The sequence below is a fragment of the Rattus rattus genome, chromosome 4 (assembly GCF_011064425.1).
Source record: "Rattus rattus isolate New Zealand chromosome 4, Rrattus_CSIRO_v1, whole genome shotgun sequence".
Classification (NCBI taxonomy): Eukaryota; Metazoa; Chordata; class Mammalia; order Rodentia; family Muridae; genus Rattus; species Rattus rattus.
In genome coordinates this window covers 163171926-163197008 of record NC_046157.1, presented here as the reverse complement: position 1 = coordinate 163197008, position 25083 = coordinate 163171926, and the positions used below count along the sequence as shown (strand labels likewise).

At 49.8% G+C, this 25083-nt stretch overlaps 1 protein-coding gene across 1 annotated transcript in view; it reads right to left on the bottom strand.

Annotated features, from left to right (window-relative positions):
* Ramp1 (receptor activity modifying protein 1) overlaps positions 1 to 23153 on the bottom strand; it is a 48398-nt gene extending 25245 nt beyond the window's left edge. Inside the window, exons 1-2 of the mRNA XM_032901622.1 lie at positions 23023 to 23153; positions 2510 to 2648 (exon numbers count right to left, since the gene is read on the bottom strand). Of these exons, the coding sequence (XP_032757513.1) occupies positions 2510 to 2648; positions 23023 to 23074 (191 nt within the window). The 5' untranslated portion in view covers positions 23075 to 23153. The remainder of the gene's footprint in view (positions 1 to 2509; positions 2649 to 23022) is intronic.
* Positions 23154 to 25083: the final 1930 nt, after the last annotated feature.

Here is a 25083-nt window from a genome sequence, read left to right as displayed (position 1 = left end):
ACCTTAACTTCCCACAGTGATCCCTGTAACCTGGAACTGTAAGCTGAATAGACTCCTCTCTCCCCTAAGGTTATGTTATCACAGCAAAAACAAAACAAACCAATAAAAACCCTAATTTTTCCATTTTAGAGACTGTCTTCAGCAAGTGTGTGTAGACCACAGACTCTGCTGCAACAAAGGTTCTCCCAGAGAAGAAGGCAAAGGTTCCGTCCCCGGAGGGCAGGGAAAGACAAGGTCACTGACCTCACAACGTAAGAGAGAAGAGGCAAGGAGCGCCTGAGGGGTGAGATAAGTCTGACCCCAAGCTCCTGAGGCAAAGTGTGTCCCACCCCACCAACCAGTGCTCCTCATCCTGTGCTCTCCAGCCTCCCTCTACCCGGGAGGCTCTGGTGCTCGCATGAGAGCTTTGTCACTCCACAGGACATGCCTGGCCTTCAGCAGGAACCCATTCGAGACCTGTGCTTTGGGTCACCACCAAGCATGCTCTTTGTGAATGAGACTGCCCTCCCCTTTGCCCTGTAGAGATCCTCCCCAGGGAAACTTCCTGTCTTCTTCCTCTTCTCCAACATGGTCCCTAGAACTACCTCTGTATTCTCTCTGGCACTAGGAGAAAGCGCCTGTTGTCACAGGGCATCAAGTCTGCACACCTACTATGTGCTGTGCTTGGTGATGAAGGAAAACCGTGTTCTGTGAAATGCCCTCGGTCACCCTCAAAATCCACCCAGACGCCAGGCAGCCTGTCATAGCTGGGTCACAGTCCATTCACCCTGAATCTCTTCCTTGTGCTACCAGAGAAAAGTCTAGCCAGACCTCCGAGCCTCACTGGCTTGTAGCTGGCTAGATTGTACAGTTTGGAGACCATGTAATTACCCTGAGCTCAGCTGAAGATGGCCATTCTGCTGTGTAGTGGGAACTGCTGCCTAGGTGACTTCCCAGGGACACGAGGGGCTTCTGATGACAACACTGACTTCCCTTGACCTGTAGATGTCAAGGGTCATGGGCTGGGAAGGAGGCTTGGTATCTCTGCCTTCATATTGCATCTGTCTCCTTTGCTGCCTCAAACTTTAGGTCAAATTCCTCTTAGCTCTACACATGGACGATATGCAGATCATTTGAAAAGCATTTGTCCAGGCCATAACAAAGTGTGAACTTAACTGAGATCTGCCTGGCTGTCGACTGTCCTTTTGGTGCTAAAGACACCTACCCTGAGTAGAAACTAGGAAAGGAGAGGCAGAGAAGGAAGAGGAGGAGGGGAGGGGAGGAGGGGAAGGAGGAGGGGAGGGGACGGAGGAGGGGGGGGAGGTGACTGCAGCAAGAACATCTAGAACAGCTTGCTGGTTTCCGGAAAAGACATGAGCATCCCCACCCTTATCATATCAGTCTCTCTGTTGACATTCCTTCCCTGACTCTCTGGGCTGAGGAAGCCAACTCCCTTTTTCTGTTTTATGGCCACGAGTCAAAGGCTCTCTTCATCTCTAAAGCTCTTCTCTTGAACACTTTCTCTGAGAGCTGAGCTTCTAGACCTGGGCTCTATAATACTCTAACCCCAGATGGGGTTGGCAGCACACACACATGCATGCATCACATGCTCATACACACAGAGGCACACATACATACATATGCACACACACATATATGCACACACTCATACACACACATGCACACACACATGCACACATACATACAATGCACATATACATGCACATGCACACACCACACACACACACACACACACACACACACACACACACACACCCACCTATGCTCACCCACCCACTCACTGTAGCTCCATGATGCTCCCAAGCCTTCACAGTGTAGTAGAAACAAAGCCTAGAAAATTTGCGTGGGACAGGCGAAGCTTTGATCCTTGCTCCTACTGGTGGAAGGGTCCAGCCAGGGAGAACCTCCAAGCCTGTTGTGGGCTCCCTGGGGCCTGAGAGACAGTGAGCAAACATTATGGAAGAAAGAAGGAAGGGCTTTTGGGCTGAAAGACCGAGCCTCATAGGAGAAAGGTCTAGTAGGTGCCACCCTTGGGGGGCGGGCTGAGGGCCACCCCTTCAGTGACAGCCTGCCCCTGCAGTTCCGAAGCCTGGGCAGGATGGGGTGGGCAGAGAGGTGGGGAGCACAGCTCTGACTTGACATCAGGATGGAAGGAGCCAGCAGGGAGATCCTTGGAGGCCTGGCTTCTGTCACAAGGCTTCCATCAGTTTTCTGGCACTGAATGGGGCTCACCCGACCCCAGGTGCCTGCATTTGGCTGCTATATGGGTATCTAATCTGAACCCTTCATCTCCTGCTCCCCTGGTACCCACGGCTACCTGGACAGCCATCAATACACAGCTCCTCCCACCCACATGCTCATGAACATCTGCCAGTGACTGGGACTCCCTTTGCCCTCAATCCTGTCCCTTTAGACTCTGGTTTCCCCCCCGCCTCCAGACCCAGGGGCCTGATGCCCCAGTGTAAAGAAGGCATCTCTCCCAGCCCCCCCCTCTCCTGACACAACTCACCCTATGGTCTTTCCCCAGTCACACCACAGAGTCTTCCCGATGGTCTCCATGTCCTCTTTGAAGCGGCTGAGACACAGCTCCTGGATGAGAGTACCATAGTCAGGGTCCCGGCAGGCAGTGACCATGAAGAGATGATGAGCTGTAAAAAAAGAAAACAAAACATATAGGGGCTGCTGTGCCTACTGGCTCTCTCTCCCATTTCTTCCCCACCTATCGCCCATCCCAGGGTCCACAAGCACCAAAAATGTGTGTCTGTGTGATCAGGAGACAGCACCTGTCTGAGCTGAGTTTCATTTCGTTGCGATAAAAGCCACCCAGGGAGGAAGGAACTTAACACACGTGGTCACATCGCATCCACAGAGAAGAGCAGGGAAAGATGAATGCATGTATGTTCATTTGCTTGGGCTATACTCCATTCTGACACAGTTGAGACCCTCTGCCTAGGGAATGGTGCTGCCCACAGTGAAGTTAACTTACTCACAGACATACTCACAGGCCAACCCAATGCAGAAGAGATTCCCTTCTCGGGTAATTCTATGCGGTGTCAGGCTGATAACCAAAACTAACTTCCATTGTGTCCAATGGACTTTTTCTTTAGTTTATTTGTGAAGGCCCCACCTGTGTACAGTGGGAGCCATGACCTCCATTTCTCCGAAGCTTTCCATGGGCACTGGCACCAGGCATTGGTCTCACTCTGTTTCATCTCCTGACGTATTTCTCCTAATACCGTATAGCTTTGGAAAGGCAGCAGGCAGAGCCAACTGGGCTTGCCAACTTCCAAACACAGGGGCTGACCTGAACCAGGTATTGATCTAAACACAAGGAGAGGAAACACTGCTGCTCTAGGGTGGATTGCAGGAGAGGGTCCACCTTGTTAATTTAGCACCCCGAGGAAATTCAGCACACTAGCTAGTATATTCTAGGTATATTACCTGTGTCTGGGTGTTTGGCAACCCTAAACCAAACTGGCAAATTGCAATGTGAACTGTGCCTTTCCTCTTTTGTCTGATGAAACTACGAGATCAAAAACAATCCCCGAAGCTCCACATTGCACAAACTCAAAGGTGACCTATTTCCCCGGAGCTCAGTACCAGCTGCGGTTGATGTGGGCTGGTGGAGAGGGCTTCTTTCTCTGGTTCCTGTCCTCACATCTGCCTGGTCTCTTTGAGTGGGAAGTCCATCCTCACCTCTGTGAGGGGAAGCTGGGGTGCAGTCATCAATTGTATTCTTTTTTTTTTTCTTTTTCTTTTTTCTTTTTTTCGGAGCTGGGGACCGAACCTAGGGCCTTGCGCTTGCTAGGCAAGTGCTCTACCACTGAGCTAAATATCCAACCCCATCAATCGCATTCTTTACTCAGAGTCTGGTTGCTTAGCCTCCATCCCTCCCTCTCCCAGGCCATGCTGGGCATCTTCTGATGGGGTCCAGCTCCATGCACCAACCTAGGCCTTATTCCTAGAAGGGGCTCAGCACAGAGATCTAGTACTGCAGAGGGCACTGGAGGATCCTTGCTGGTCCTTAGAAGAGAGATGGGGGATGGGGAAAGCCTGTTCTTGTTTAACACCCCATCTTGCGAGAATATCAAGTTGTTACTCACTGCTCTGGGGACCAGGGAACCCACTGCAGCAATGGGCAGTGACCCGAGGACTGAGCCCAGGTCCCAGGCTCAGGAACATGGCTTGGAGAGGTTGGAGACACAGGGTCTGTAGGCTCCAGACAGCATGGGGGGACCAGAGCTCTTCTGAACTGTTGGCTCTCGGATGTTCTGACAAAGGGTGGTCCTATTGCGACTACCTATTTACTGGTGAGAAAACGGAAGCCTCACATCAGAATGGAGCTGAAGTCGCAACGCCAGAGGTGATGCAGACCAGAGGTGAATTTGGTCCTGGCTCTCACAGTCCAAGATGTGGCTCTGGTGATGACTGGCTTGAGATGAGACCTAGAGAAGCTTGAAGTGAAGTCAAAGGGTGTGGCCTGTCCTTTGAGGTTGTCATGGTGGGTCAGGTAAGGAAGAGTTGAGGAGCACAGAGAGGGTGGGGAAGAAAGGGACTGGAGGGTGCCATCCACTGGGCTGCCAGGAGGAGAGCATTACTGAGTCGAAGGATGCAGATCTGGTATCTGCCAGCCCGGACCCGGACACAGAAGAGGCACTGAGTAGCTGACAGAGAGCCCGAGGTTTCAAGTTGGGAGAAGAAAGAGTCCGGATCGTAGGAGCTGCCTGACAAGGACAGATGGACCCCAGGGAACAGGAGATATCCACGGAGGCTGGAGCCCAGCTATGCAGCAGAAACAGGAGAGCAATTCATTCATGTGCTTGTCCCATCATGGTCTTGGGAAAGGGCTGGCATAGGACTGCCTGAGTCCAGACAGGGTGCCCAGTGTGGTTAGAGCCAGTGTTTCTGAAGCTGGCACAGAGGAGGCCAAAGTGGTTCACAGTGACGTCCCTGGGGAGTGAGCTGGGTATGGGGACCATCTTTGTATGATAATAAGACTTTGGAGCATGTATCTTGACAGTGAGTTAAAGCAGTGAAAGAGAAGCCCAGTGTTTAATTAAAAAAATCCAGGTCTGGAGAGATGGCTCAGCAGTTAAGAACACTAACTGCTCTTCCAGAGGTCCTGAGTTCAAATCCCAGCAACCACTTGGTGGCTCACAACCATCTGTAATGGGGATCCGATGCCCTCTTCTGGTGTGTCTGAAGACAGCGACAGTGTACTCACATACATGAAATAAACAAACAAAACTTTAAAAAATAAAAAATAAAATTAAAAAAATCCAAATAACACCCCAGAGCCCTGTCCCCAGCAGCATGTGGAGCCTTGTGAGGCCTGGCGGCAGAGGTCGGCAAACCTGGGCTTTCTCTCACTGCGGGGGAGGGGACCTGTCACCAGGCTAGTGCCCGCTGGCCTGAGACTCCCCACAGGCATCACTAACCTGTAGGTCTAGACTGGGTAGGGCAGGATTCCCTGTGAGGCCGGCTGCTTGGGAAGAGGTTGGAGGGGGTTATATCTGGATAGTAGGCTTGGTACAGAGAGAGCCACAACTAGGTCACCAGTGTCCCGAGAACAAAGCTGAGACCTGGGGATGTTAGAAAGAGCTTCAGAGTAGCTGTGAGTGGAGACCTGTCCAAGGGATAGGTGACAGATGGAAATTGATTGCCCCTGGGAGGCACTCGAGAGAAGATTCAGCCCGCAGCCTTCAATGAGAGACCTCCACCCTTGAGGAGCCATGGAGGGGCTGCTGGAAGTTTTCTGGGCCCAACCCAGAGTCCCAGGAAACTCAGAAGACAGCAAGGCATCAGGCCTACTCCCCAGCGAGTCTCTGTACCTGTTTGAACTCACACAACAGCCCAGTGTATGGGATGCCCGGACCATATGAGTACAGCAAGTGCACTTGGGGACCTCGGAGCCAGCTGTGCAGACTTGACCGTGTCAGCAACAGTGGAGATGGGGCAAGGGGTAACTTATCACCCCTGGCCCACCAGGATCCCCTGTGGAAGCCTTCCTGTGGTAGACAGGAAGCCTCCAGTATACAGCAAGCTCCCGAAGGTGGATGAGACCTCCTGTGAGTGACAAGGGTCCTCACTTCATTTATCCCCTATACTTTAAGGCTCCTGGCACCCAGACCAGCCTTGTACCTATATGACCCCTCCTCTCATGAACTCCATGCCCCATGCTGTCTTCCTCCAGCTGCCCGAAGCTGCAGGAAGTCAGCACGCTCTCCACAGCCACCGGCACAGCCACATCCTGGGTGCACAGGGTGAAGGGGCAAAGGCTCTTTTTTTTTGAACCACTCTTACCCTGCTTTTACCTCCCACTCCTTTCTGACTCACATGGGGACAGTCATCCCCGCAGCAGAGTGGCATATACATTTTCATCAGATGCCTGAGCTACCCACACACCACTGCCAGGAAACACCACTAGGAATAGAAGCCAGGGTGCCTGGGGTCATTGCTGGTGCAAGGGACCGACCAGGCACTGGAGAGGATCAAGAGTGATTGGCCTTCCTTCCTGTTCTGGAAGAGTCAGTTTTAGGGCAGAGAAGGGGATGCCTCAGGGAAGGTTCTGGGAGCCATGCATTAGAACCTAATGTGCACTGATGTTGGCACCAAGTGGATCAGCTAAAGAGACCCCGGTGTCTCCATGTCTCCTGTGAAGGGGCCAGGGAGGGGTATCAGGAGGTGTACACCTGTCTTGCAGAGCCAGTTGCTACTCTGTGCTGCCTCTGTGGAGAGATGGTCCCCAGCAGAAAAAGGTGCTAAGAGGCTGGGGGCCCAGAAAGACCAACCATGTCCCCTCCACACTCCCAGGGGAATGCTCCCCCACCCCCACCCCCAGCTCTGCCTTCAAGACAAAGATCTCCCTGGTAGTTTTCAGGCCTCCCTGGTCTGGCTGCAGAACTGACCCTACTTGACCTGACTTTTGTATCTCCCATTTTTCTCCCATTGCCCCTCCACCTCCTAAGGGGGGATTTGCTATGTCCAGCCCCCATTATCCTTCTGTCAGACTCATCCTTTCCTGCCTTGGAGAGCCCACATCTGGACTGGGGCCACGGGCAGCGTTTTAGGCAGAGAGTAGCTTCATTTTGTAATCGGAAGAGCGCCCCAATCTCTCTGAAAGAACAACAAAGAGCAAACAGTAAAACTGCTCCAAACTTTAAACTTACCCTTCGGAGTCTAAAGGCCTACTCTGTGCGCTGGCAAATGTCACCACTGGGGACTGCTGCCTTCTGAAACCCAGACTGAAGCACCACTGTTCCCTCAGCTGCCTGTCAGGACAGGCGTGCCCCTCGGCTGTGTGTAACTTTAAGAACTCAGCATCGCTCCTCCGCCCCTTCTCTCTACTACTGTAAAATGCCCCAACTGAGCACAAATAGCATTACACACAGACAGAAGCCATCATGGGTGGACGACATCAGAGTGCTGGTACTGGCCACCATCCTGGAGTGTACTTGCCTCAGCAGCTCTGGAGATGCGGGCTCAGGCCTTCTGAGATAGCAGTAACCCCCAGGGTAAGGGGAACCTCTGTCCTCAGAGGCTCTGAGACTCTAGGACAGTCCTAGAAAAGGACGGTCCCTGCCCTACCACAGAGACGCCCAGCAGTAACCAGGCACCTGGGAGCCGCATTTGCCTGCCACTGCTCTCAGTGACCGATGGCTCCCACAAAGAAGCTGCCAGTGAGGAGAGTAAGAACATCCTGAGAACATGAGCGCAAGCTAAGAACAATCCTCCTCTCCATCTCCCCACACACCAGCTCTTCAGGGCATCTTCCATCTCCGTGGGTGGCTCTGACATCCCTCTAGCTCATCTGACACAGTCCCAGGAGAACAAAGGATCTCCATTGTTTGACACTCGTCTTGGCACCCCAGTTTTTTTAAGAGTTCTGTCGGGAACCTTTTACCCAGTAGAAGATGTAAAGTGCACATCTTGGCAGCCCAAGGGACTGTCTCAAGGTTAGACCACCTTCTGCACCATTAAACAGGTCTTAACAAATATAAAAGAATTGAGAATTTTCTAGTGAATTATCAGACCACAGTGAAATAAAACTGTAAATGAGTAGCAAAGTCAATCACAGAAACTACGAAATTATTCAAACTGAAGAACACACTTTTACATACCTGCCCTGTAAACCCACTGATGTGCTCAACCTCTAGTCTGGCTACTTGGGGAGGCAGAGGCAGGTGGATTTCTGTGAGTTCCAGGCCAACAAGGGCCTGCCTAAAATTAAAAACAAACAAAACAAAACAAAACAACCCTCCCCCAAACTACAGTCCAGTTTCCTTGGTAAGCATAGACATGAAAATGTTTGATTAAATACCTATGTGGAGAAGTCAAGGACACCAAGAAGACTGTACCATAATCAAGGTGACCAAGGCGATGCAAGATTGCTTCAGCATATGGAAGCCTGTGACTGTAACACAGCACAGAAACAAACACCCTTTAAGGGTGTCAGAGAGATAGCTCAGCAAGTTCAAATCCCAGCAACCACATGGTGGCTCGCAACCATCTGCAATGAGATCAGATGCCCTCTTCTGCTGTGTCTGAAGACAGCTACAGTATACTCATATAAAGTAAACAAACAAGGTTGGAGATTTAGCTCAGTGGTAGAGCACTTGCCTAGCAAGCACAAAGCGCTGGGTCCGGTCCTCAGCTCTGAAAAACAAACAAACAAACAAACAAACAAACAAATCTTTAAAAAGAAAAAAGAAAGAAAACAAAGACACCGTAGGACAGAAATCACTTGATCAACTCCGTACATGCAGAAAAGGCCTTTGAGACAGTTCAATGTTACTTCATGAGCGAACTAAGAGCAGAAGGAGTAGATTGTAATGTGATAAAGGCTGTATACAGAAAATTATAGAAAGAGAAATCAAAAGAATTTCCTCCAATATCAGAATAAGGCAAGCATGCTCACTCTTCCTTTTTCTGTATCTGTCTGTGTATATACATATCACACGTGAAGAGGCATGTATCCAAAGCAGGCACACACAAGCATACACATGTGCACATGCACACACATAGGCACACATGCTTACACACACATGCACATATGCGTGCACACACATGACCATGGACACAAGCACACGCATATACACAAGCATGCACATGTGCACATATACTCAGGCATGCACACTAACAGACATGCACACCCATGCAGATGTATTCATGTGTGCAGTGGCCGTGTGTGGAGGTCAGAGAATGCTTGGGATCATTTCTTTCCAGCTCTCTGTGGGCTCCAGAGATCAAACACTGCACGCAACACAAGAGCCTCTGAGGGGACCCCTCCTGCTGCTCTTGTTCACTATAGCGCTTAGACTCAGAGAGAGCGGTAAGAGAAAGAAACAAAGATGTAAACAGGAAAAAGAGAAGTCTAAGCATCCCTATTAGAGCTGACATAAACCTACACTTAAAGACCACGAGGACTCCCCAGAAAACTCCCAGATCTTACCCATACTTTCAGCAAAGCACCAGGAAGCAAAAGCAACACAAAAGCCATTAGCTTCTCTCTCTACCAACAATCAAAATTCTATTCCTGTGTCAAAAAAAGAAAGAAAAATCAATAAAATAAAACAAAAAGAAAGAAAGGAAGAAATATAAAAAACAAAACCGACCAAACCGAAACAAAACAAAACAAAACAAAAAGCACCAAAATTTGAAAAACAAAAAGAAGGAAGGAAAAGACAGGGTGTGTTCTACAATTAGTAAACAATGGGAAACAGAAAACAAGTTCTTCTGTTTGTTTGTTTGTTTTTCTTTTTCTTTCTTTTTTTTTTTTTTTTTCCGGAGCTGGGGACCGAACCCAGGGCCTTGCCGCTTCCTAGGCAAGCGCTCTACCCCTGAGCTAAATCCCCAACTCGTTTGTTTTTCTGAGACAGAGTTTCTCTGTGTAGTCCTGGCTGTCCTGGAACTCACTCTGTAGACCAGGTTGGCCTCAAACTCACTGAGATCCACCTGCCCTGCCTTCTGAGTGCTGGGATTAAAGGTGTGCACCGCCATGTCTAGATCCCAAGCACAGTCTTAATACCAGAAAAGCTAACAATCTCCAGAGAATGCTGACAAGTGCCACTGGGCCCTTCATGGGGGCAGCATCCCCCCAAGGGATGTGACCTAGGCAGTAGTAGCCACCCAAGGTCACCAGACTCAGGCAAGCAAATGCAATGTGTCCTTCCAGGCCTTGGAAATATCAGATACTACCTGGGTCTCAATGCTGCCTTCTCCCATGGATGAGCCCCTTCCTGGTTATCCATACAAAGTGATCTTCTCCAAAAAACATATACACATAAACAGCAAAATCAAACTCAGTAGGATGTACTTACATAACTGTGCACACAGGTACATAAACTACACACACACACACACACACTCTCTCTCTCTCTCTCTCTCTCTCTCTCTCGTACACACATGTAACAATAATAAAGGAAAAAACGTATCAATTTGAGATGGGAGGACATGGAAGGGGTTAGAGGGAGGAGACCTGGGAGGGGCTGGAGGGAGGAAAGGGAAGGGGCAAAGTGATATAATTCTATTTTAATTAAAAATGTGAAAAAGAAAACTTTTTAAAAAGATTCAGAGAAGAGCCACCACCAAGGGACCCCAGAATGTCCCAAAGATGAGCAGTGTCTAGCAATCTAAGGCTTAAAAGCGATAAATCACGACGTGGTCCCTGACATGTGAGGTTCCACCCACAGAGTAATGGATGGAATGCTGTTCACAGAAGCAATCCAGAAAATAACGGTAGCTGGCGAGGAGGAGGAGGTTCTGGGCACTGTAGGCGCGCGTGTGGGCGTGTGGCGTGTGGAGGGGCGAGGCTGTGGTGGAAAACAGCGCGGTGGTGCCTAGAAGAATCAAAGATAGAATCACTACGCAGCACGCAGCCCTTCTGAGCGAATATCATAGGGAACTGAAAGGGGCGGGGACTCAGAGGGGCGTGTGCACACCAGGTGACCAACAGGAACCAAGAAACCGCTCCACACCTCCCCGGCTGGAGAAAGAATCTGGATGTGGTGGGTCCATGTAGTGGAGGTCTATTTGGTTCACACTGTAACGCAAATGAATCTTGAGAACACAAGCTGAAGGTAAATTCCACATGATTCTATCCCTTAAGGTACCACTGAGGCGAAAATCTAGACAGAGAACAGAGTGGTGGCTGCCAGTGGCTGGGAGGTGAAGGAAGAAGGAGTCAGTGTTTAATGAGAAGAGAGTTCTGGGCATTCTGGAAGTTTCTGAGCTGAAGACTCCATGAATGTCCTTAGCACACCGAACTGTACACCTGAAAGGGAACTTGGTTGGTAACTTGACTGGATGTGGAGTCAACTAAGAGACATGTTTCTAGGCGGGTCTGTTTGGGGTTTGTTTATTTTTTTTTTCCTGAAAGGGGTAAACTGGGGAGAGAAAAGCCTCCCCTCAGAATAAGCAGTACCTTCCAACTGCGGCACAGATATAAAGAGATCCTAGGGAAAGCCACTTGTTGCCCGCCTGCCTTCCCTTCTTGCTGGTATGCGCATCTACTTTGCTGCCTCTGTCTCCTCCCCGATCGCCATCCCTCACAGACATCAGCCTCCAGTTTCTTTGGCTTTCTACTGTGGACTGAAGACCCGGGGCTCTTCAGGGATCGCCTAGGCATTCAGTATCAGATTGGGACTCTTGAGGCGCCAGCTTTGTGAACTAAGTATCGGGTTCTCGGTCTCTTCGGTACACAGTCAGGTGTTGCTACACTACCCAGCCCACGCGGAGCACATCAATCTAGCAAGTTCCCTTTCTCGGTACGTATTCATTCTACCTGTTCTGCTCCTCTAAGAGAGCTGTGACTAAGACAAGCACAATTAAAAATAAAATGTCAAAAGCAACGTGTGGGAAGAGGAGGTGGAACTCTGATTCCGTTGCAGCGATGATGGGTAGGGTTTATCTCTCTCCGGCACACCAGGCTTAGGGAGAAGAAGAATGGATCGCTCCCAAGTGTGAGGTCTATAAGGCTCACAGATCTGGACAAGCAGGGTGAACAAGGGCTCAGAGGACTAAGTTTTTTAACCTAACACCGGGAACACCTTATCCACTTGTGTGAGAGAGCGTGCCGGGTCAATCCCCTGCTTGGCTGAAGTTTGTGACTTTTCGTCTGTCTTGTGCCTGATGTTGTATCTTCAGAACTTTTCTGTTTGTGGTTTCCTATTTCCTCTTTGACATAGAAAGCATTTGGAAAAACGGTTTTTTAAAAATGCCAGTGGTTGGAAGTTTTAGTCAAATGGCTGGAATCAACAGAAAACAGTACTGTAGACGGAGTGGCTCATCGCCACTCACAAGTCAGTGTGTAGGGCTCAGGAGTCACCTCGAGGTCATTCTAAGTGGAGGGCCATGGCAGATCTGTTGCCCCAACCATGGTATAATAAAGCAATAGTGACTGTCTGGGATCCCCAAAGCCTGACAAATGGGAGTTTTAAAAACTATTTACCAAATGCTTTCTGAGTCAAAGAGGAACTGAAAACCACAAACAGAAAAGTCTAAAGATATCAACAGCAAGCACAAGACAGACAAAACCTCATAGAACTCAGCCAAGCAGGGGACTGAGCACACTTGCACAAGTGGATAAGGCATTCAAAGAAAATTGATCGACCAAGAAGTGCATGCTGACAGGAGCCTGATATAGCTGTCTCCTGAGAGACCCTGCCAGAGCATGACAAATACAGAGGCAGACACTCGTAGCCCACCACTGAACTGAGAACAGGGTCCCCAATGGAAGACTTAGAGAAAGGATTGAAGGAGCTGAAGGGTTGCCCACCACTGAACTGAGAACAGGGTCCCCAATGGAGGACTTAGAGAAAGGATTGAAGGAGCTGAAGGGTTGCGAACGCAACCCATAAGAACAACAATACCAACCAACCAGAGCTCCCAGGGACTAAACCACCATCCAAAGAGTACACATGGAGACCCATGGTTCCAGCTGCATATGTAACAGAGGATGGCCTCGTTGGGCACTAACGGGAGGAGAAGCCCTTGGTCTTGTCAAGGCTGAACCCCCCAGTATAGGGGAATGTCAGGGTGGGGAGGAGGGAAGAGGGGTGGGTGGATGAGAGGAGGAACACCTTCATAGAAAAAAGGGGAGAGGGTTGGGATAGGGGATTTATGGATGCAAAACCGGGAAAGGGGATAACATTTGAAATGTAAATTAAGAAATATCCAATTAAAAAAATTGATCAGGTGCTCTCCAGCACTGACTCCTCAGAGGGAAAGGTGCTAAGAACACCAGGCAATATCCTGAAACCACCACCAGCTCATGAGGCTGTACCAAGGAGGTCCTCACACATGTGGAAGGAGTTAGAGAAGCATCACAACCTACACGGGACTTCTAGGCAGGCAATAGACCTGTAGCTTTACAGAGGGTGGATGTGCTATCCTGAAATGTCACAGACCAGAGAACAAAGGTGCTGGAGTTTGGGCACAGAATGATGATCCTGATGACAGATGCTGAAGGCCCCGCACAACAATATGAGGCATGGCTTTTGACTCTTGGGGTTCTATTTTAATAGACTCTTGGGAGGTAATCGTACCTTTGAATGTAGTAGATCCTTAGGGGTCCTTTCCTCCTCACACTCCCCCTCCCTTGGCCTCCTTTCTGCCATGAACTGGGAAGCTATGTGTCCCTGCAGCCATCCTCTGCCTACCCTAGTCCAGAGGTAAGACAACCAAGTGACCACAGACTGGGACCTCTGAGATCCTGAGCCAGAATAAACCCCTACTCTGTTCACTGGGGTTTGTCCAGTGTTTTGTCCCAGGGATCAGTTGTCCGCTGTGTTGGCCAGTTTTATGTCAACTTGACACAAGTTAGAGTTGTTTGAGAAGAAGGACCCTCGAGTGAGAAAAATGCTTCACCAGACTCACCTGCAGACAAGCCCTGATTTCCTGCTTGATACGGAAGTGCCAGCTTATGGTGGGCACCCTGAGTTGGTGGTCCCAAAGAATCATAAGAAAACAGGCCGAGCAAGCCCTGAAGAGCAAGTCAGTAAAGCAGCACTCTTCCCTGTCCCCTGAGCCAGTTCCTGCCTCCAGGTTCTTGCCTTCACTTCCCTCTATGATGAACCAGACTACACGCTGTAAGGTGAAACCCACCCATTCCTCTCCATGTTGTTTTATACTGTTTACCTCAGGGTACACTATACACTGTTGTTGTTTCTCTGAGATTGGGGGCTGACTGGAGACAGAAACACATCACTATTAAGTCTCAACCCTTATTCATCCCCAAGATCTAAATAACTAAGCGTCTTTACAAATTCTTACATATTCAATTTCAATCCCTTTAAAATATCCAATTTCTTTTAAAATTCAAAGTCTTTTTACAATTCAACGTCTTTTAACTATGGGCTCCACTAAAATACTTTCTCCCTTCAAGAGGGAAAAACATCAAGGCACAGTCACAATCAAAATCAAAATCAAACTCTAACTGTCCATTGTCTGGGATCCACACATGATCTTCTGGGCTCTTCCAAGGCCTTGGGTCACTTCTCCAGCCCTTTAGAAGACACACCTAGTCTTCTAGGCTCTGGATGCCTGTACTCTACTTCTGCTGCTGTTCTTGGTGGTCATCTCATGGTACTGGCATCTCCAAAATACTGCTGTCTTCTGCTACAAGTAGGTTTCACCAATAGCCTCTTACAGGCTCTCTTCATGGTGCCAAGCCTCAACTCCTTTGCAAGACCCCTTCAGTCCTGGGCCATCAATTGCAACTGAGGCTACATCTTCACCAATAGCCTTCCATGGCCTCTCACAATGCCAAGGCTCAGCTGCTGTTCATGACCCACCCCTTCATGCCTTCAAAACCAGTGCCACCTGGCTGATTCTTACACATTACCATGTCCAGCCAGCATGAGGTACAACCTTGGCTAGCTCTGGAACACAGCCTCTTTGTGCTCTCAGAAAACATTTCCCAGAAGATTTTACCTCAGTGATGCTGGTCTCTTCTTAATCACCACAAATTTCTTAGCTCTAGCTGACCAGCATCAATAGTTCCAGTAATGCAAAGGTTTCAATTTAGTAGTTCTAGTATCTTGTTAATCATAGCTGATTCTTTAGCCCCAGCTAACCAAACCACAGAATATTCAGAATCAAAAGAGCAACAGTCCTGATAAGAGTCTTTAATTTTTCCTCTGAAATTTCACAAGCCAGGCCTCTATCTTCTGCACTGTTCTCAACATTATCTTCCAAGCTCCTACAGAACATCACACAGAGCTCTTAACATCCCAATGGCTTTTTTAGCTCAAAGTTCCAAAGTCCTTCCACAGTCCTCCCCAAAACATGGTCAGGTTGTCACGGGAATACCCCACTCCTGGTACCAATTTGTCTTAGTTTGTATTCCTGCATAAAACATCATGACCAAGAAGTAAGTTGGGGAGGAAAGGGTTTATTCAACTTACACTTCCATATTGCTATTCATCACCAAAGAAAGTCAGGACTGGAACTCAAGCAGGTCAGGAAGTAGGAGCTGATGTTACTTACTGATTTGCTTCCCCTGGCTTGCTCAGCTTGCTTTCTTATAGAACCCAAGACCACCAGCCTAGGGATGGCACCACCCACAATGGGCCCTTCCACCCTTGATCTCATGGAGGCATTTCCTTAAGGGAGGCTCCTTTCTCTGTGATAACTTCAGCTTGTGTCATGTTGATACACAAAACCAGCCAGTACAGGGTCCAAATTTGAAATCTGAAGTATGCTTTCTACTCAGTGGGGGAGATCTCCCTCCAAAGAACCATGGTGGGGGGTGGGATCTTAAGACAGACTATGGTGTGTCAGGAACTACCTGCAGAATATGAAGGGAGGGAATGGGCACATTGCTAGGAAATCAACAGATGTCACAACAAAGAAGAAAAAATCCCAAGCAGCAAGACAGGCATGGGAAACCCCTCCAAGGTGGTCAGCCACAATCCTGATCTCAGAGAGAAGTGCCTACTCTCACATCCTTTAGGGACTGTGTCATCCTGCCTTGGTCCTCGGGGTCAGGGGTGATGCTGACATGGTTTGGGTGGAAGGGAACCTCAATTCTAGAGATAAAGCCACAGAGGAAAGTGGAGAACAACCTCACTTAAGAATAATGAATGAAGGGGTTGGGGATTTGGCTCAGTGGTAGAGCGTTTGCCTAGCAACCGCAAGACCCTGGGTTCGGTACCCAGCTCCGAAAAAAAGAAAAAAGAGAAAAAAAAGAATAATGAATGAAAAAGACCCCTTTGGGCAGTTTGGGCAGAACAAACAGGAGCCCCTTGAGCAGTTCACCCAGGAAGGGAGAAGGCACCCGGTGCTGTCTCTGTCATCACCCTCAGCAGGCCGGCGGGGCAAGCTGCTCTGTACTGTTAGTGTTTCTTCCTTAACGTGACAAAACATTTCATTTCTGTGGAGAGACTGAGCATCCTCCATCTTTCCATCCTGTGCTCATCTCTGTAAGACAATGAGATGAAAAGACCCTGTACCACAAGAGAAGGGCAGATGGCTTGCAGAATGACTACCACAGCCTACAGCAGAGGAAGGCTGCTATGGCCAGCCTCCTACTTCAGTGTGAGAATAAAACAAAAAACCATGAAGCGAGGTGTAGATTGATGTCCTTATGCAGGTGAAGGCAGGTACAGGATAAAACGAGGCCTGTCATTGGACGAGATTGAAGGACGGTGGGAGAAAAGTTTTAGAGGGGAGGAGAATGGAGGAGAGGAAGCAACCAAGAGAACATGGAGGTAGAGGTTAAGATTTCTCTTTGCACATTTACAGGTTGTTATGAGTATTCTTAAGAGATGGATGTGTGGGGTTGAGGATTTAGCTCAGTGGTAGAGCGCTTGCCTAGCAAGCGCAAGGCCCTGGGTTCAGTCCTCAGCTCTGAAAAAAAAAAAAAAAAAAGAGATGGATGTGTACAGGATTTTGTGCTGTTTAGATGAGCAAACTATATCTTATCTAGGTGGGTAATTATATCTTATCAATTGGATCAGAGGTTAGTGTGTTGTGTGTTCTTTCATGTGGCAATTTAATTGAATGCAAGAGAGTGTGTGGTGGTGGGACATACTGGGCTGTCACGGAATTGGGATGTGTATGCCTGGCATGGTGGCAGCCTGCCTTGGGAGCTAGATGGGTAGAGAGATTGTTGCCAGGCTCAGAGAGAGGCCACTGGCAGTGTGATATGGGATGGAGCAGAACGGGTGAGATGCTTTGTTGACTGAGATGAAAATATCCCACGGATGCCGTGTGGCCCTACGGTGCCAGCACCAGTGTGGGATGAAAGAAACATTTTTTAATTATGCCGCAACAGCAAGGAGGCCATTCCTAGCTAGAATTGGCATAGTGACCTGTTTGAGAAGCTTGGGAAAGGAGCTCAATAGCAAACAGGAAACAGAAAGAGAAGAGAGAGACCCTCCACATCCCCCAGGATACACACAGTGTCTGTTGGACCTTAGGACATGGCTTCTCAGCAAGTCTGAGGACTTGAGCTTATCTTCGGGACCTACGTAGCAGAAAGGGAGCGCCAACTCCTTCCTGCAAGTTGTTCTCTACCTCCTCTTGTGAACCGTGACATACTTGCCCACACACATACACATGCAAGCAAATGAATAAAAGTGTGACTTTTAACTGAGGTGCAGTCACTTAGGAAGGAGGTGAGGGGGTGCATTCCGTTTGTAGCAACTGACAAAAGCACAGGACTCCAAATGGGTAACCCTCGGAGAGGAGCCGTTCCGTAGCTCACTGACTGAAGATCAGCGGAGCTATGGTTTCTTGAGCAGAGGGTCTCAACCCCAGGCTTTGTTGATGTTTAAGTTCAGTGGCTTTAAAATCAATGGATTCCCACTGAATCATTGTCCCCCCATAGGTCTAGCAACTTGGGACATCACTAGAGAATCATGGGTAAAGGTTTACATGGGAAATCACGGTGGTAGCATCACCAGGCATCATCCCTTTCCGTGTATGACCCAGTTACCTGTTTTGATCCTCCCTGACTTGTCAAGGTACCCAGTGGAACCCAGGATTGCCTCAATCTATCCTTGCATGGCTGCTGGGCAGAAGTAGAACCTGCAGACGCTCAGTTTTCCTTGGCTCAGGGGACTTGGCCTCCCCTTCCCCAGGCTTGCACAAAAGCCAGGGTCTGTCTCTGTCTACAACTGCTCTCTGCAGCTGTTCCCTCTGCCTGAGGTTTTGACCCTGACCCAGACAAGGCTACTGCCCTAAGTATCTTCCTGGCCATGCTTCTTTCTTGTGAACCCTTGACTGACATTTACCAGCAATCGCCCTGCTGTCTAAGGGCTCCGCCCCCTAGGCTGTGTGGGTAAATTATCATTCAGCAAGTAAATGACAGGAATGCCCCACTCAATTCAAATTTAAGAGGATCCTAAAAGTATGAGGATGTCCCCAAATATTGCACAGCATATGCTTATACTGAAATTGTTGTCAGAAAATCCAGTTGACCCAGGGCCCCTGTCCTACACCCTGGGGCTCTCCAAGGTCCTTCTCCACCCAAATCTGGCCAGCTCCAGCACCTGTAGACCACCAACCCAGGCTGGGGTGTAGCCCAAGGCTCTTTTTGTGTTTCTGTGAACCTGGCTGTTCTACAACTTGTTCTGTAGACCAAGCTGGCCTTGAACTCAGAGATCTGTCTACTTCTGCCTCTGGAGCTCTGGGGTTAAAGGTGGGCACTGCCCTGAGCCCAGGTCTTTTCTAAGGCAGGGTTCAGTCAGCATACATTTCCCTCAAGCTCCCACCCTCCTCGAAGTGCCTGGGATCTGGCCTTTCTATAGCTTCAGACACTCAACAAGTTCTAACTCCACTTCAGTCAATATAGCTTCCAGGACCAGGTTCTCCGCACGACCCTGAAGTGAGAACTTTAGTTTCTTTAAAAACCCAGTTCCGTTATATGAATATGTTTTTGTTTAAATCCCAGGTATGGCATCCGGAGCTGCCTCAGCTTGCCCACAGCTGTTAACTATGATTGTTTAGTACTCTAGGAGGGGTGTGAATTTTGCCAGCTGCAGACAGTTTAATGGGGGGTGGTATAAATGCCAGCGCTCTGAGAGGGCTAGCGGCACTCCAAGAAGGCTGTTACTCTTGCTTGCTGTTGTTGGGGTTTGACAAGAAGTTGGAGATACCCTGACGGCGACGGAGGTTGGACTTACCCCAAGAAAGAGGGCATCCCTAATTAGCAGGAGGTAGTCTACAGAGCTCTACACTCCCTTTCCCTTCTAACCTTCTTTCTCTCCTACCTAATGTTGGGGGGCTGGGAGGGACTAGTGTGGGAAGGAGGAGAACCCAGTAAAATAGCTAAACAATTGTGCCAAGACAACCCTCCCGTTCTCAAGTTCCTCAGAGCTCTCTCAGTATCCCAGGTGTGCTCACCAGGTCTCCTCCTCATAGCCTGCTACCCACATAGCACCCAGTCTTTCTCTGTCTCTCTGTCTTTCCGTCTCTGTCTCTCTCTGTCACACGCACACGCACACCCCACCCCCAGGAACCGCACATACTGTTTCTAGGACCTTGCTGACACTCTGTTTCACAGATGCACAAGCCCCTCAAGGAAAACGGAGTGGCCATCTACAGTCCTGATAATCTCGAAGTGGCTTAGAATGCCATGGGGATAATTGTTAGATTACGTGTTTTCAATCCGCACTTCAGTCACAGCGGCAGGTGTGGATGTGTGCCCCTGAGATCACACGTGTGTGGGAGCAGAGGGCAACTGCGGGCCGTGGTATTTACCAGCTTCCTGCACCGAGGCAGGGTCTCTCTGCTGCTCTTCCGCTGCATCCACAGATGAACGTGCCTGAGAGCTGCCAGACTCCCTTGTCTCTCTCAGCATCTGCCCGCAGGAGCACCGGCATGACAGACCTTTGAGCGCCTTGTCTGGATTTCATGGGGATTCTGGGAATTCAAGCTCAGACCCACTGAACTATCTCCCCAATTTTGCCATTGTTATTGTTGATAGCATTTTGATATTTTTTTTTTTGGAGATAAGGTCTCCCTATGTACTATGTAGTACAATCTGTCTGTTTTATAATCCTTCTGTCTCAGTCTCCTGGGCACCGGGACTATACGTGTGAGCCACCACGCTCAGGGTAAGAGTACTTCAACCATGTACGTGGCTGGTTGTAGCAGATATAATAGAGTGGCCTGGTTAAAATGGGGCATTTCTGCACCTTGGCATCGTGGACATTTGGGGACATATCACTCTATCATAGGAGTGGGGCATGTCCTGTGCTTTAAGGCACAGACAAGGAGAGGTATTTACCAGGCTTCTAGCTGTCTTTTGTGTTGACACTGTTTGACCTCTGACACATAGAAAGTTAGACACTTGGCTCAAACTCGATGTGTTCTTGGGGTGGATTCCAACGGGGGCTCAAGAGTTAGGAGGAGTGCATCTGTTTCTCTCATAGGGTGGGAAGCCTGTGGCCTGCAGGCTGCACACGGGCAACTGGCACTCAGGTCACGGACCCACCTTTTCCAGGGCTCCTGCAGAAAACTGACTGTGCAGCCTGCGAGCATTCCGGGGCCAGGCTTCGGCCAGAGCTCCAGTGAGGGTACAGCTTAGCAGAGCACATGGAATCTCAGAAAGGAGGGGCTGCGGGCTCAAGGGAGGGGTGTGGCGGGGCGAGCCTTTAGGGAGCCACTCCCTGGCTCAGTGGGATTCATACCACATGCGGCACCCCTGTCACACACTACCAGATGCCAGCTTGGGTTCGAACAGAAACTATCAAATTGGTTCGTTTAGGGGTAAGTGTGGGAAAACCACAGGAGACTTTTCCAATGAGTTATTTACTCCATGTAAGGATTGCATCTAAAATGTTTCCTTATGTTACTGCAATCCAGCATGGTCGGCAGCCCCGGGATGGACTGACAAGCTCAACACAGTCCCAGCATGCGTGCAGGGAAGTAAGACAAACACCAAAGAATCCCTCCCTGTCTCCAAGCTCACATCGATAGCGAGTAAACAGTGATTCAATTAGCAAGCTGCAGTCCTTGGATCTGGGACTCCAGACAAGAACCACGTCCAGATAAAAAACAGCAACACAGCCACACGCCGACTTCCTGGGATGTCCGTTTCACTATAGAGTTCAACAAATAGTCTGGACTCTCGGATCCCCCTTTCTGGGTCCCCAGCATGACAGACAAGGAAAGCATGCATTCCAGTACAGAAGACCCAGGAGCTGATCCACTGCATGCCCAAGTGAAGTTTGCAAAAACAGGAGCTTGCAAGTTGTCCAAGCTGGCCTGCCTTAGTATCCAGAGCTCATCTTTTCTGACTGCTGCAAAGCCTTTTGATGGTTATGCATGAACGTGTTTTAAACTGCACGTGGTCTCTCAGGAGATGCTTTATAAACACAACAGTGCACAGAGGAGAGTCAGAGGAAAAAAGAAAGAGACAGGTCTGCTGGGATTTCGATAACTATTAATAAAGCCAGCAGGTTGACTAAGAGAAGAAGCAGCTTGTTTACAAAACTGTCCCAGATCAAGATCTTAGTCCTGCAGATTAGCATACTTTAAGGAAAAACAGAAACCCTTCCACACAGCCGTACAAGATATCAAAGTCTATCACCAAGGAGATCTGGCCAGGAGCAGGGCTCATGAAGAACAGTGAGAGCTCAGTGATTCCGCTCATCGCAGCTGGGCTCCCAAGTCATTAATTCACCGATAACCTCATAAAGTTGTGTTTGTTCTCCCAAGACATAACATCAGCCAGGCCGCTCAGGGCTACGTCAGGAGCACAGGACATTGGACTGTGAGCAGAGCCCTTTTCTTGGTAAACACAGGCGGTCCTTACATGTGGTCAAACATAATGTTCTATTTACACAAGCCTTCCAGGATACAGACTCTGGTGCACTAGTAAAGAACCTTAATTTATTTGCTTATTCTAAAAAAAAAAAAAAAAAAGAAAAAGAAAGAAAGAAAAGGCCCAACCTGCTCCCTGTGTTGCTAATTTAGAAATGTTCATCTCTTAGGAAACTGAAGCTAAAATCCTACATCACGCCAAAAGGATCTGAACATAGCCAAAGAAAGACATCAACATTATTATAAGGTTTTGATTTTCATGCGAGTTTAGCCAACACATATAAGGGTCAAGATCCACCTTCTGATTCTATTACACAGAAACAGATTTTTTAAAATGCAGACCTGGCACTCCTTGGCAAGGACTACACGCAGGGGAGATCTGCCCGGCAAATGGAAGGTCTCCAGTGCTGTTCCTGCCCCGTCACCGCGGACGCGCTACACTGCCCCAAGCTGCTGCCTTAGCTATAAACAGCACCAGGGGCCAACCTTCGCCACCACTAGAGCCTGTGTAGTGGCTGCCTCTGACCAACACCGTGGGTTTGGGAAAAGACCACAAGAACCATTAAGCCACAGGCCTTTCCAGGGACACTGGACCGACTCTTTGTTTGCTTTCGTGAAGATGTAGCTGTGTGCCTGCCGTTATGTCCAACAGGTATGGCAGCCCAGGGTCCTGACCGAATTTTGAGCGCATTACAGACAAGGGAACTGAGATGGGTTGGGTTGTTCTTGTTGGTCACCCTGGGCTACAGTTTCTGATCAATCTAAGGCAAAAACCCAGCAAGCCTGCCACCTCTGATATTTATTAGCCACAAGTGCCAAGTTAACAAGCCAACCACAAAATCCCCGTGATAATAACGATCTCGAAAAGCAACTGCTGTAGGTTTCCAGTTGTAGTTAGTGTCGAGATCCCTAAGCTGTGGCTCTGGTTGAAGACTGCACATCTGTAAGCTGCCTCTGGCTCAGAGAGCTTGTATCGGTTTGGAGAACTGAAGTGCAGGCAGGGGATCCCGGCTTCCCCATCCCTCCTGGCAAGCAAGATGCCCATTGTATGATCAAAAGTTGCTGATGCCTTCGGATGGCCAGCTGGGTGATGCGCCCAAGCCACCTTGTCTCCGTGGCAGCGGAAGGTGGTGCAGCCCCCTCTATCACCACTCTGCTGTCCTGCCGGAACCCATGCCCTGAGTAAGGTGCGTTCAGGTGTTGCCCTCCCGGCCCTAGGTCACCACCTTCGCCGCAGCCCGGGCTACTCACCCAGCAGCAGCCAGAGGCCGCGCCGCGGGAGGCCCCGCAGGCCCGGGGCCATGGCAAGCAGAGCCCCGCCGTCCCTGCGCCTTGCGGAGCTCTGCGCCCGCTGGAGACGCGCCGGGGGCGGGAGCTAGGGAGAGACCGCGCCCGGCCCACTGCGGCTCCCACGCCCGCGGCTGTCGAGGGCGGAAGCCGGCGGGCGGCACCTGAGGCTGGAGCGCAGCTGGGACTAGAGGGGAGCCTTCTGGAATGTCTGCAGGGCCGAAAGGGCTTGGAGGGTCTCCAGGTTCCCCAACCCAGCACCTAACTCTGTTCGGCAGCTATCCTGGGGTCTGCTCTACTAACAGCCCATGGTCCCGTCTTCTGTGCCCGTGGGGTGCTGGAGTGGTGGGGACAAAAACCAGCCCTGCCAACATCTGTAGGACAAGAAGTGGAGCCTCAGGAATGATGGCCAGTGGGAACAAGGCTCCTTGGAGGGACAAAGGTGCGCTTGTCAGCAGGTGGTGACACAAGCTAGGGTAGAGCAGCGGAGTGCATGGATACCGAACTTAGGGACAAAGGGAATTGCTAGGTAAAAAGGTGAGACTTCCGCTGGGGTTGGCTACTGGCATGACTGTTCATAGAATGGACCAGTAGTGGTAAGGGGGTCGTGGGTGTGTTAATATAAGCAAAAAAGGCTGTGTAACACCGGCAATATGGGAAACCTGGGGCAGATGCCCAAAGTACCCGCTAGGTCTGACCTGGAGAGTCGTGGATGCAGCAGCTCCGACTAACTGAGCAGGTCTGCCCTCTGCACGCTGCATTTGGGCAGACGATCACCGGCCCCATACAATGGCAGAAGCTTCACTCAGGCTGGGCCAGTTTACTTACGAAACTGCTGGGTGAGCAGCATTCCTGAGGAAAGGGAGCAAGGCTGGAGACTGCTGCCACCTTCTGGCCAAACACTCAGGACCCTTAACGGCAACCTGTATTCATCCGGAACACAGGCCAAGCAGACGTTTGGGATCTATACCTATGTCCTGGGGACTCCAAATGTCCTGAAGTCAAGGGGACATGGGAAAGGGAACACATTCTTTTGGTTGGGCTAACCCTTAGTTTCGAACCCTGTGAAGACTTACTAGGAGGCCAGCCTCCTTTCACTGACAGACATGGGAGTAAGGGCAAGTCATGGCTGAAAACAGCGGAGCCCCGCCTTGTTCGGATCTTCCTTTCATGTCTGCAGCTGAGAATCTAGGCCATGAGGTTCTCCCCATTCACACAGAAAGGATGCAGCTCGTTGACACCTGGCCCTGATGAGGCTGCCCTATGGCCTCTTCCGTCTATGAGATTTACTCACTTCTAACAGCAACATTGGATCCCCTCCGGCAGGGAGGTCCATGTACCCACACTGGGTTAAAAGGCTGTCAGAGGGAGAGAGGCATTAAGGTAGAAGTCAGACGGTCTACAGGTCAGTACCACACCATCAGTGGATACAGTTCCCAATTGCACACTGAAAAGTAACCATACCTCAGCAGCTGCCTCAGGAGACAGTGCAAGGAGCTCTGAGAATAGGAAACCAGGGCAGCCTGGGGCTGCCTACTAAGTTTCCAGACCTTAGCAGGACGAGGGAAGCCAGAGTCCAGATGTCCAATCTAAGAAACAGAAAAGAGAATGCCTCAGGAACACATCTGAGAGAGGCAGAGAGCAGGCTTCAGGCTCTATGTAAGGACAGTCACTACCTGAGGTGAGCAGCAGCACCAGAGCCCACACAGTCTGGAACAGCCCTGTTTCCTACCACCATAGTGGGAAACCATGCACGGAGCAGCTGAGACGGATGAGGACTGCCTCTGGCATCAGGGAAACAAACCCGACAATGATGCCCCAGTGCCACATGAGGGAGGGGGACAGCAAGAAGTGAGACCGTGCAGCATACAGCTCCATGTAACCACCACAGCCACACAGAACTATAAAGACCCCACTTCGAGGGGCCTAACCAATGCCACTGTAGTCCCGGAGGAAGAGAGTGAAAGACACCCACGGGCTTCAAACCCAGATAAAAGGCCGATTAGGAGAGTGTAGTAAGGTGCA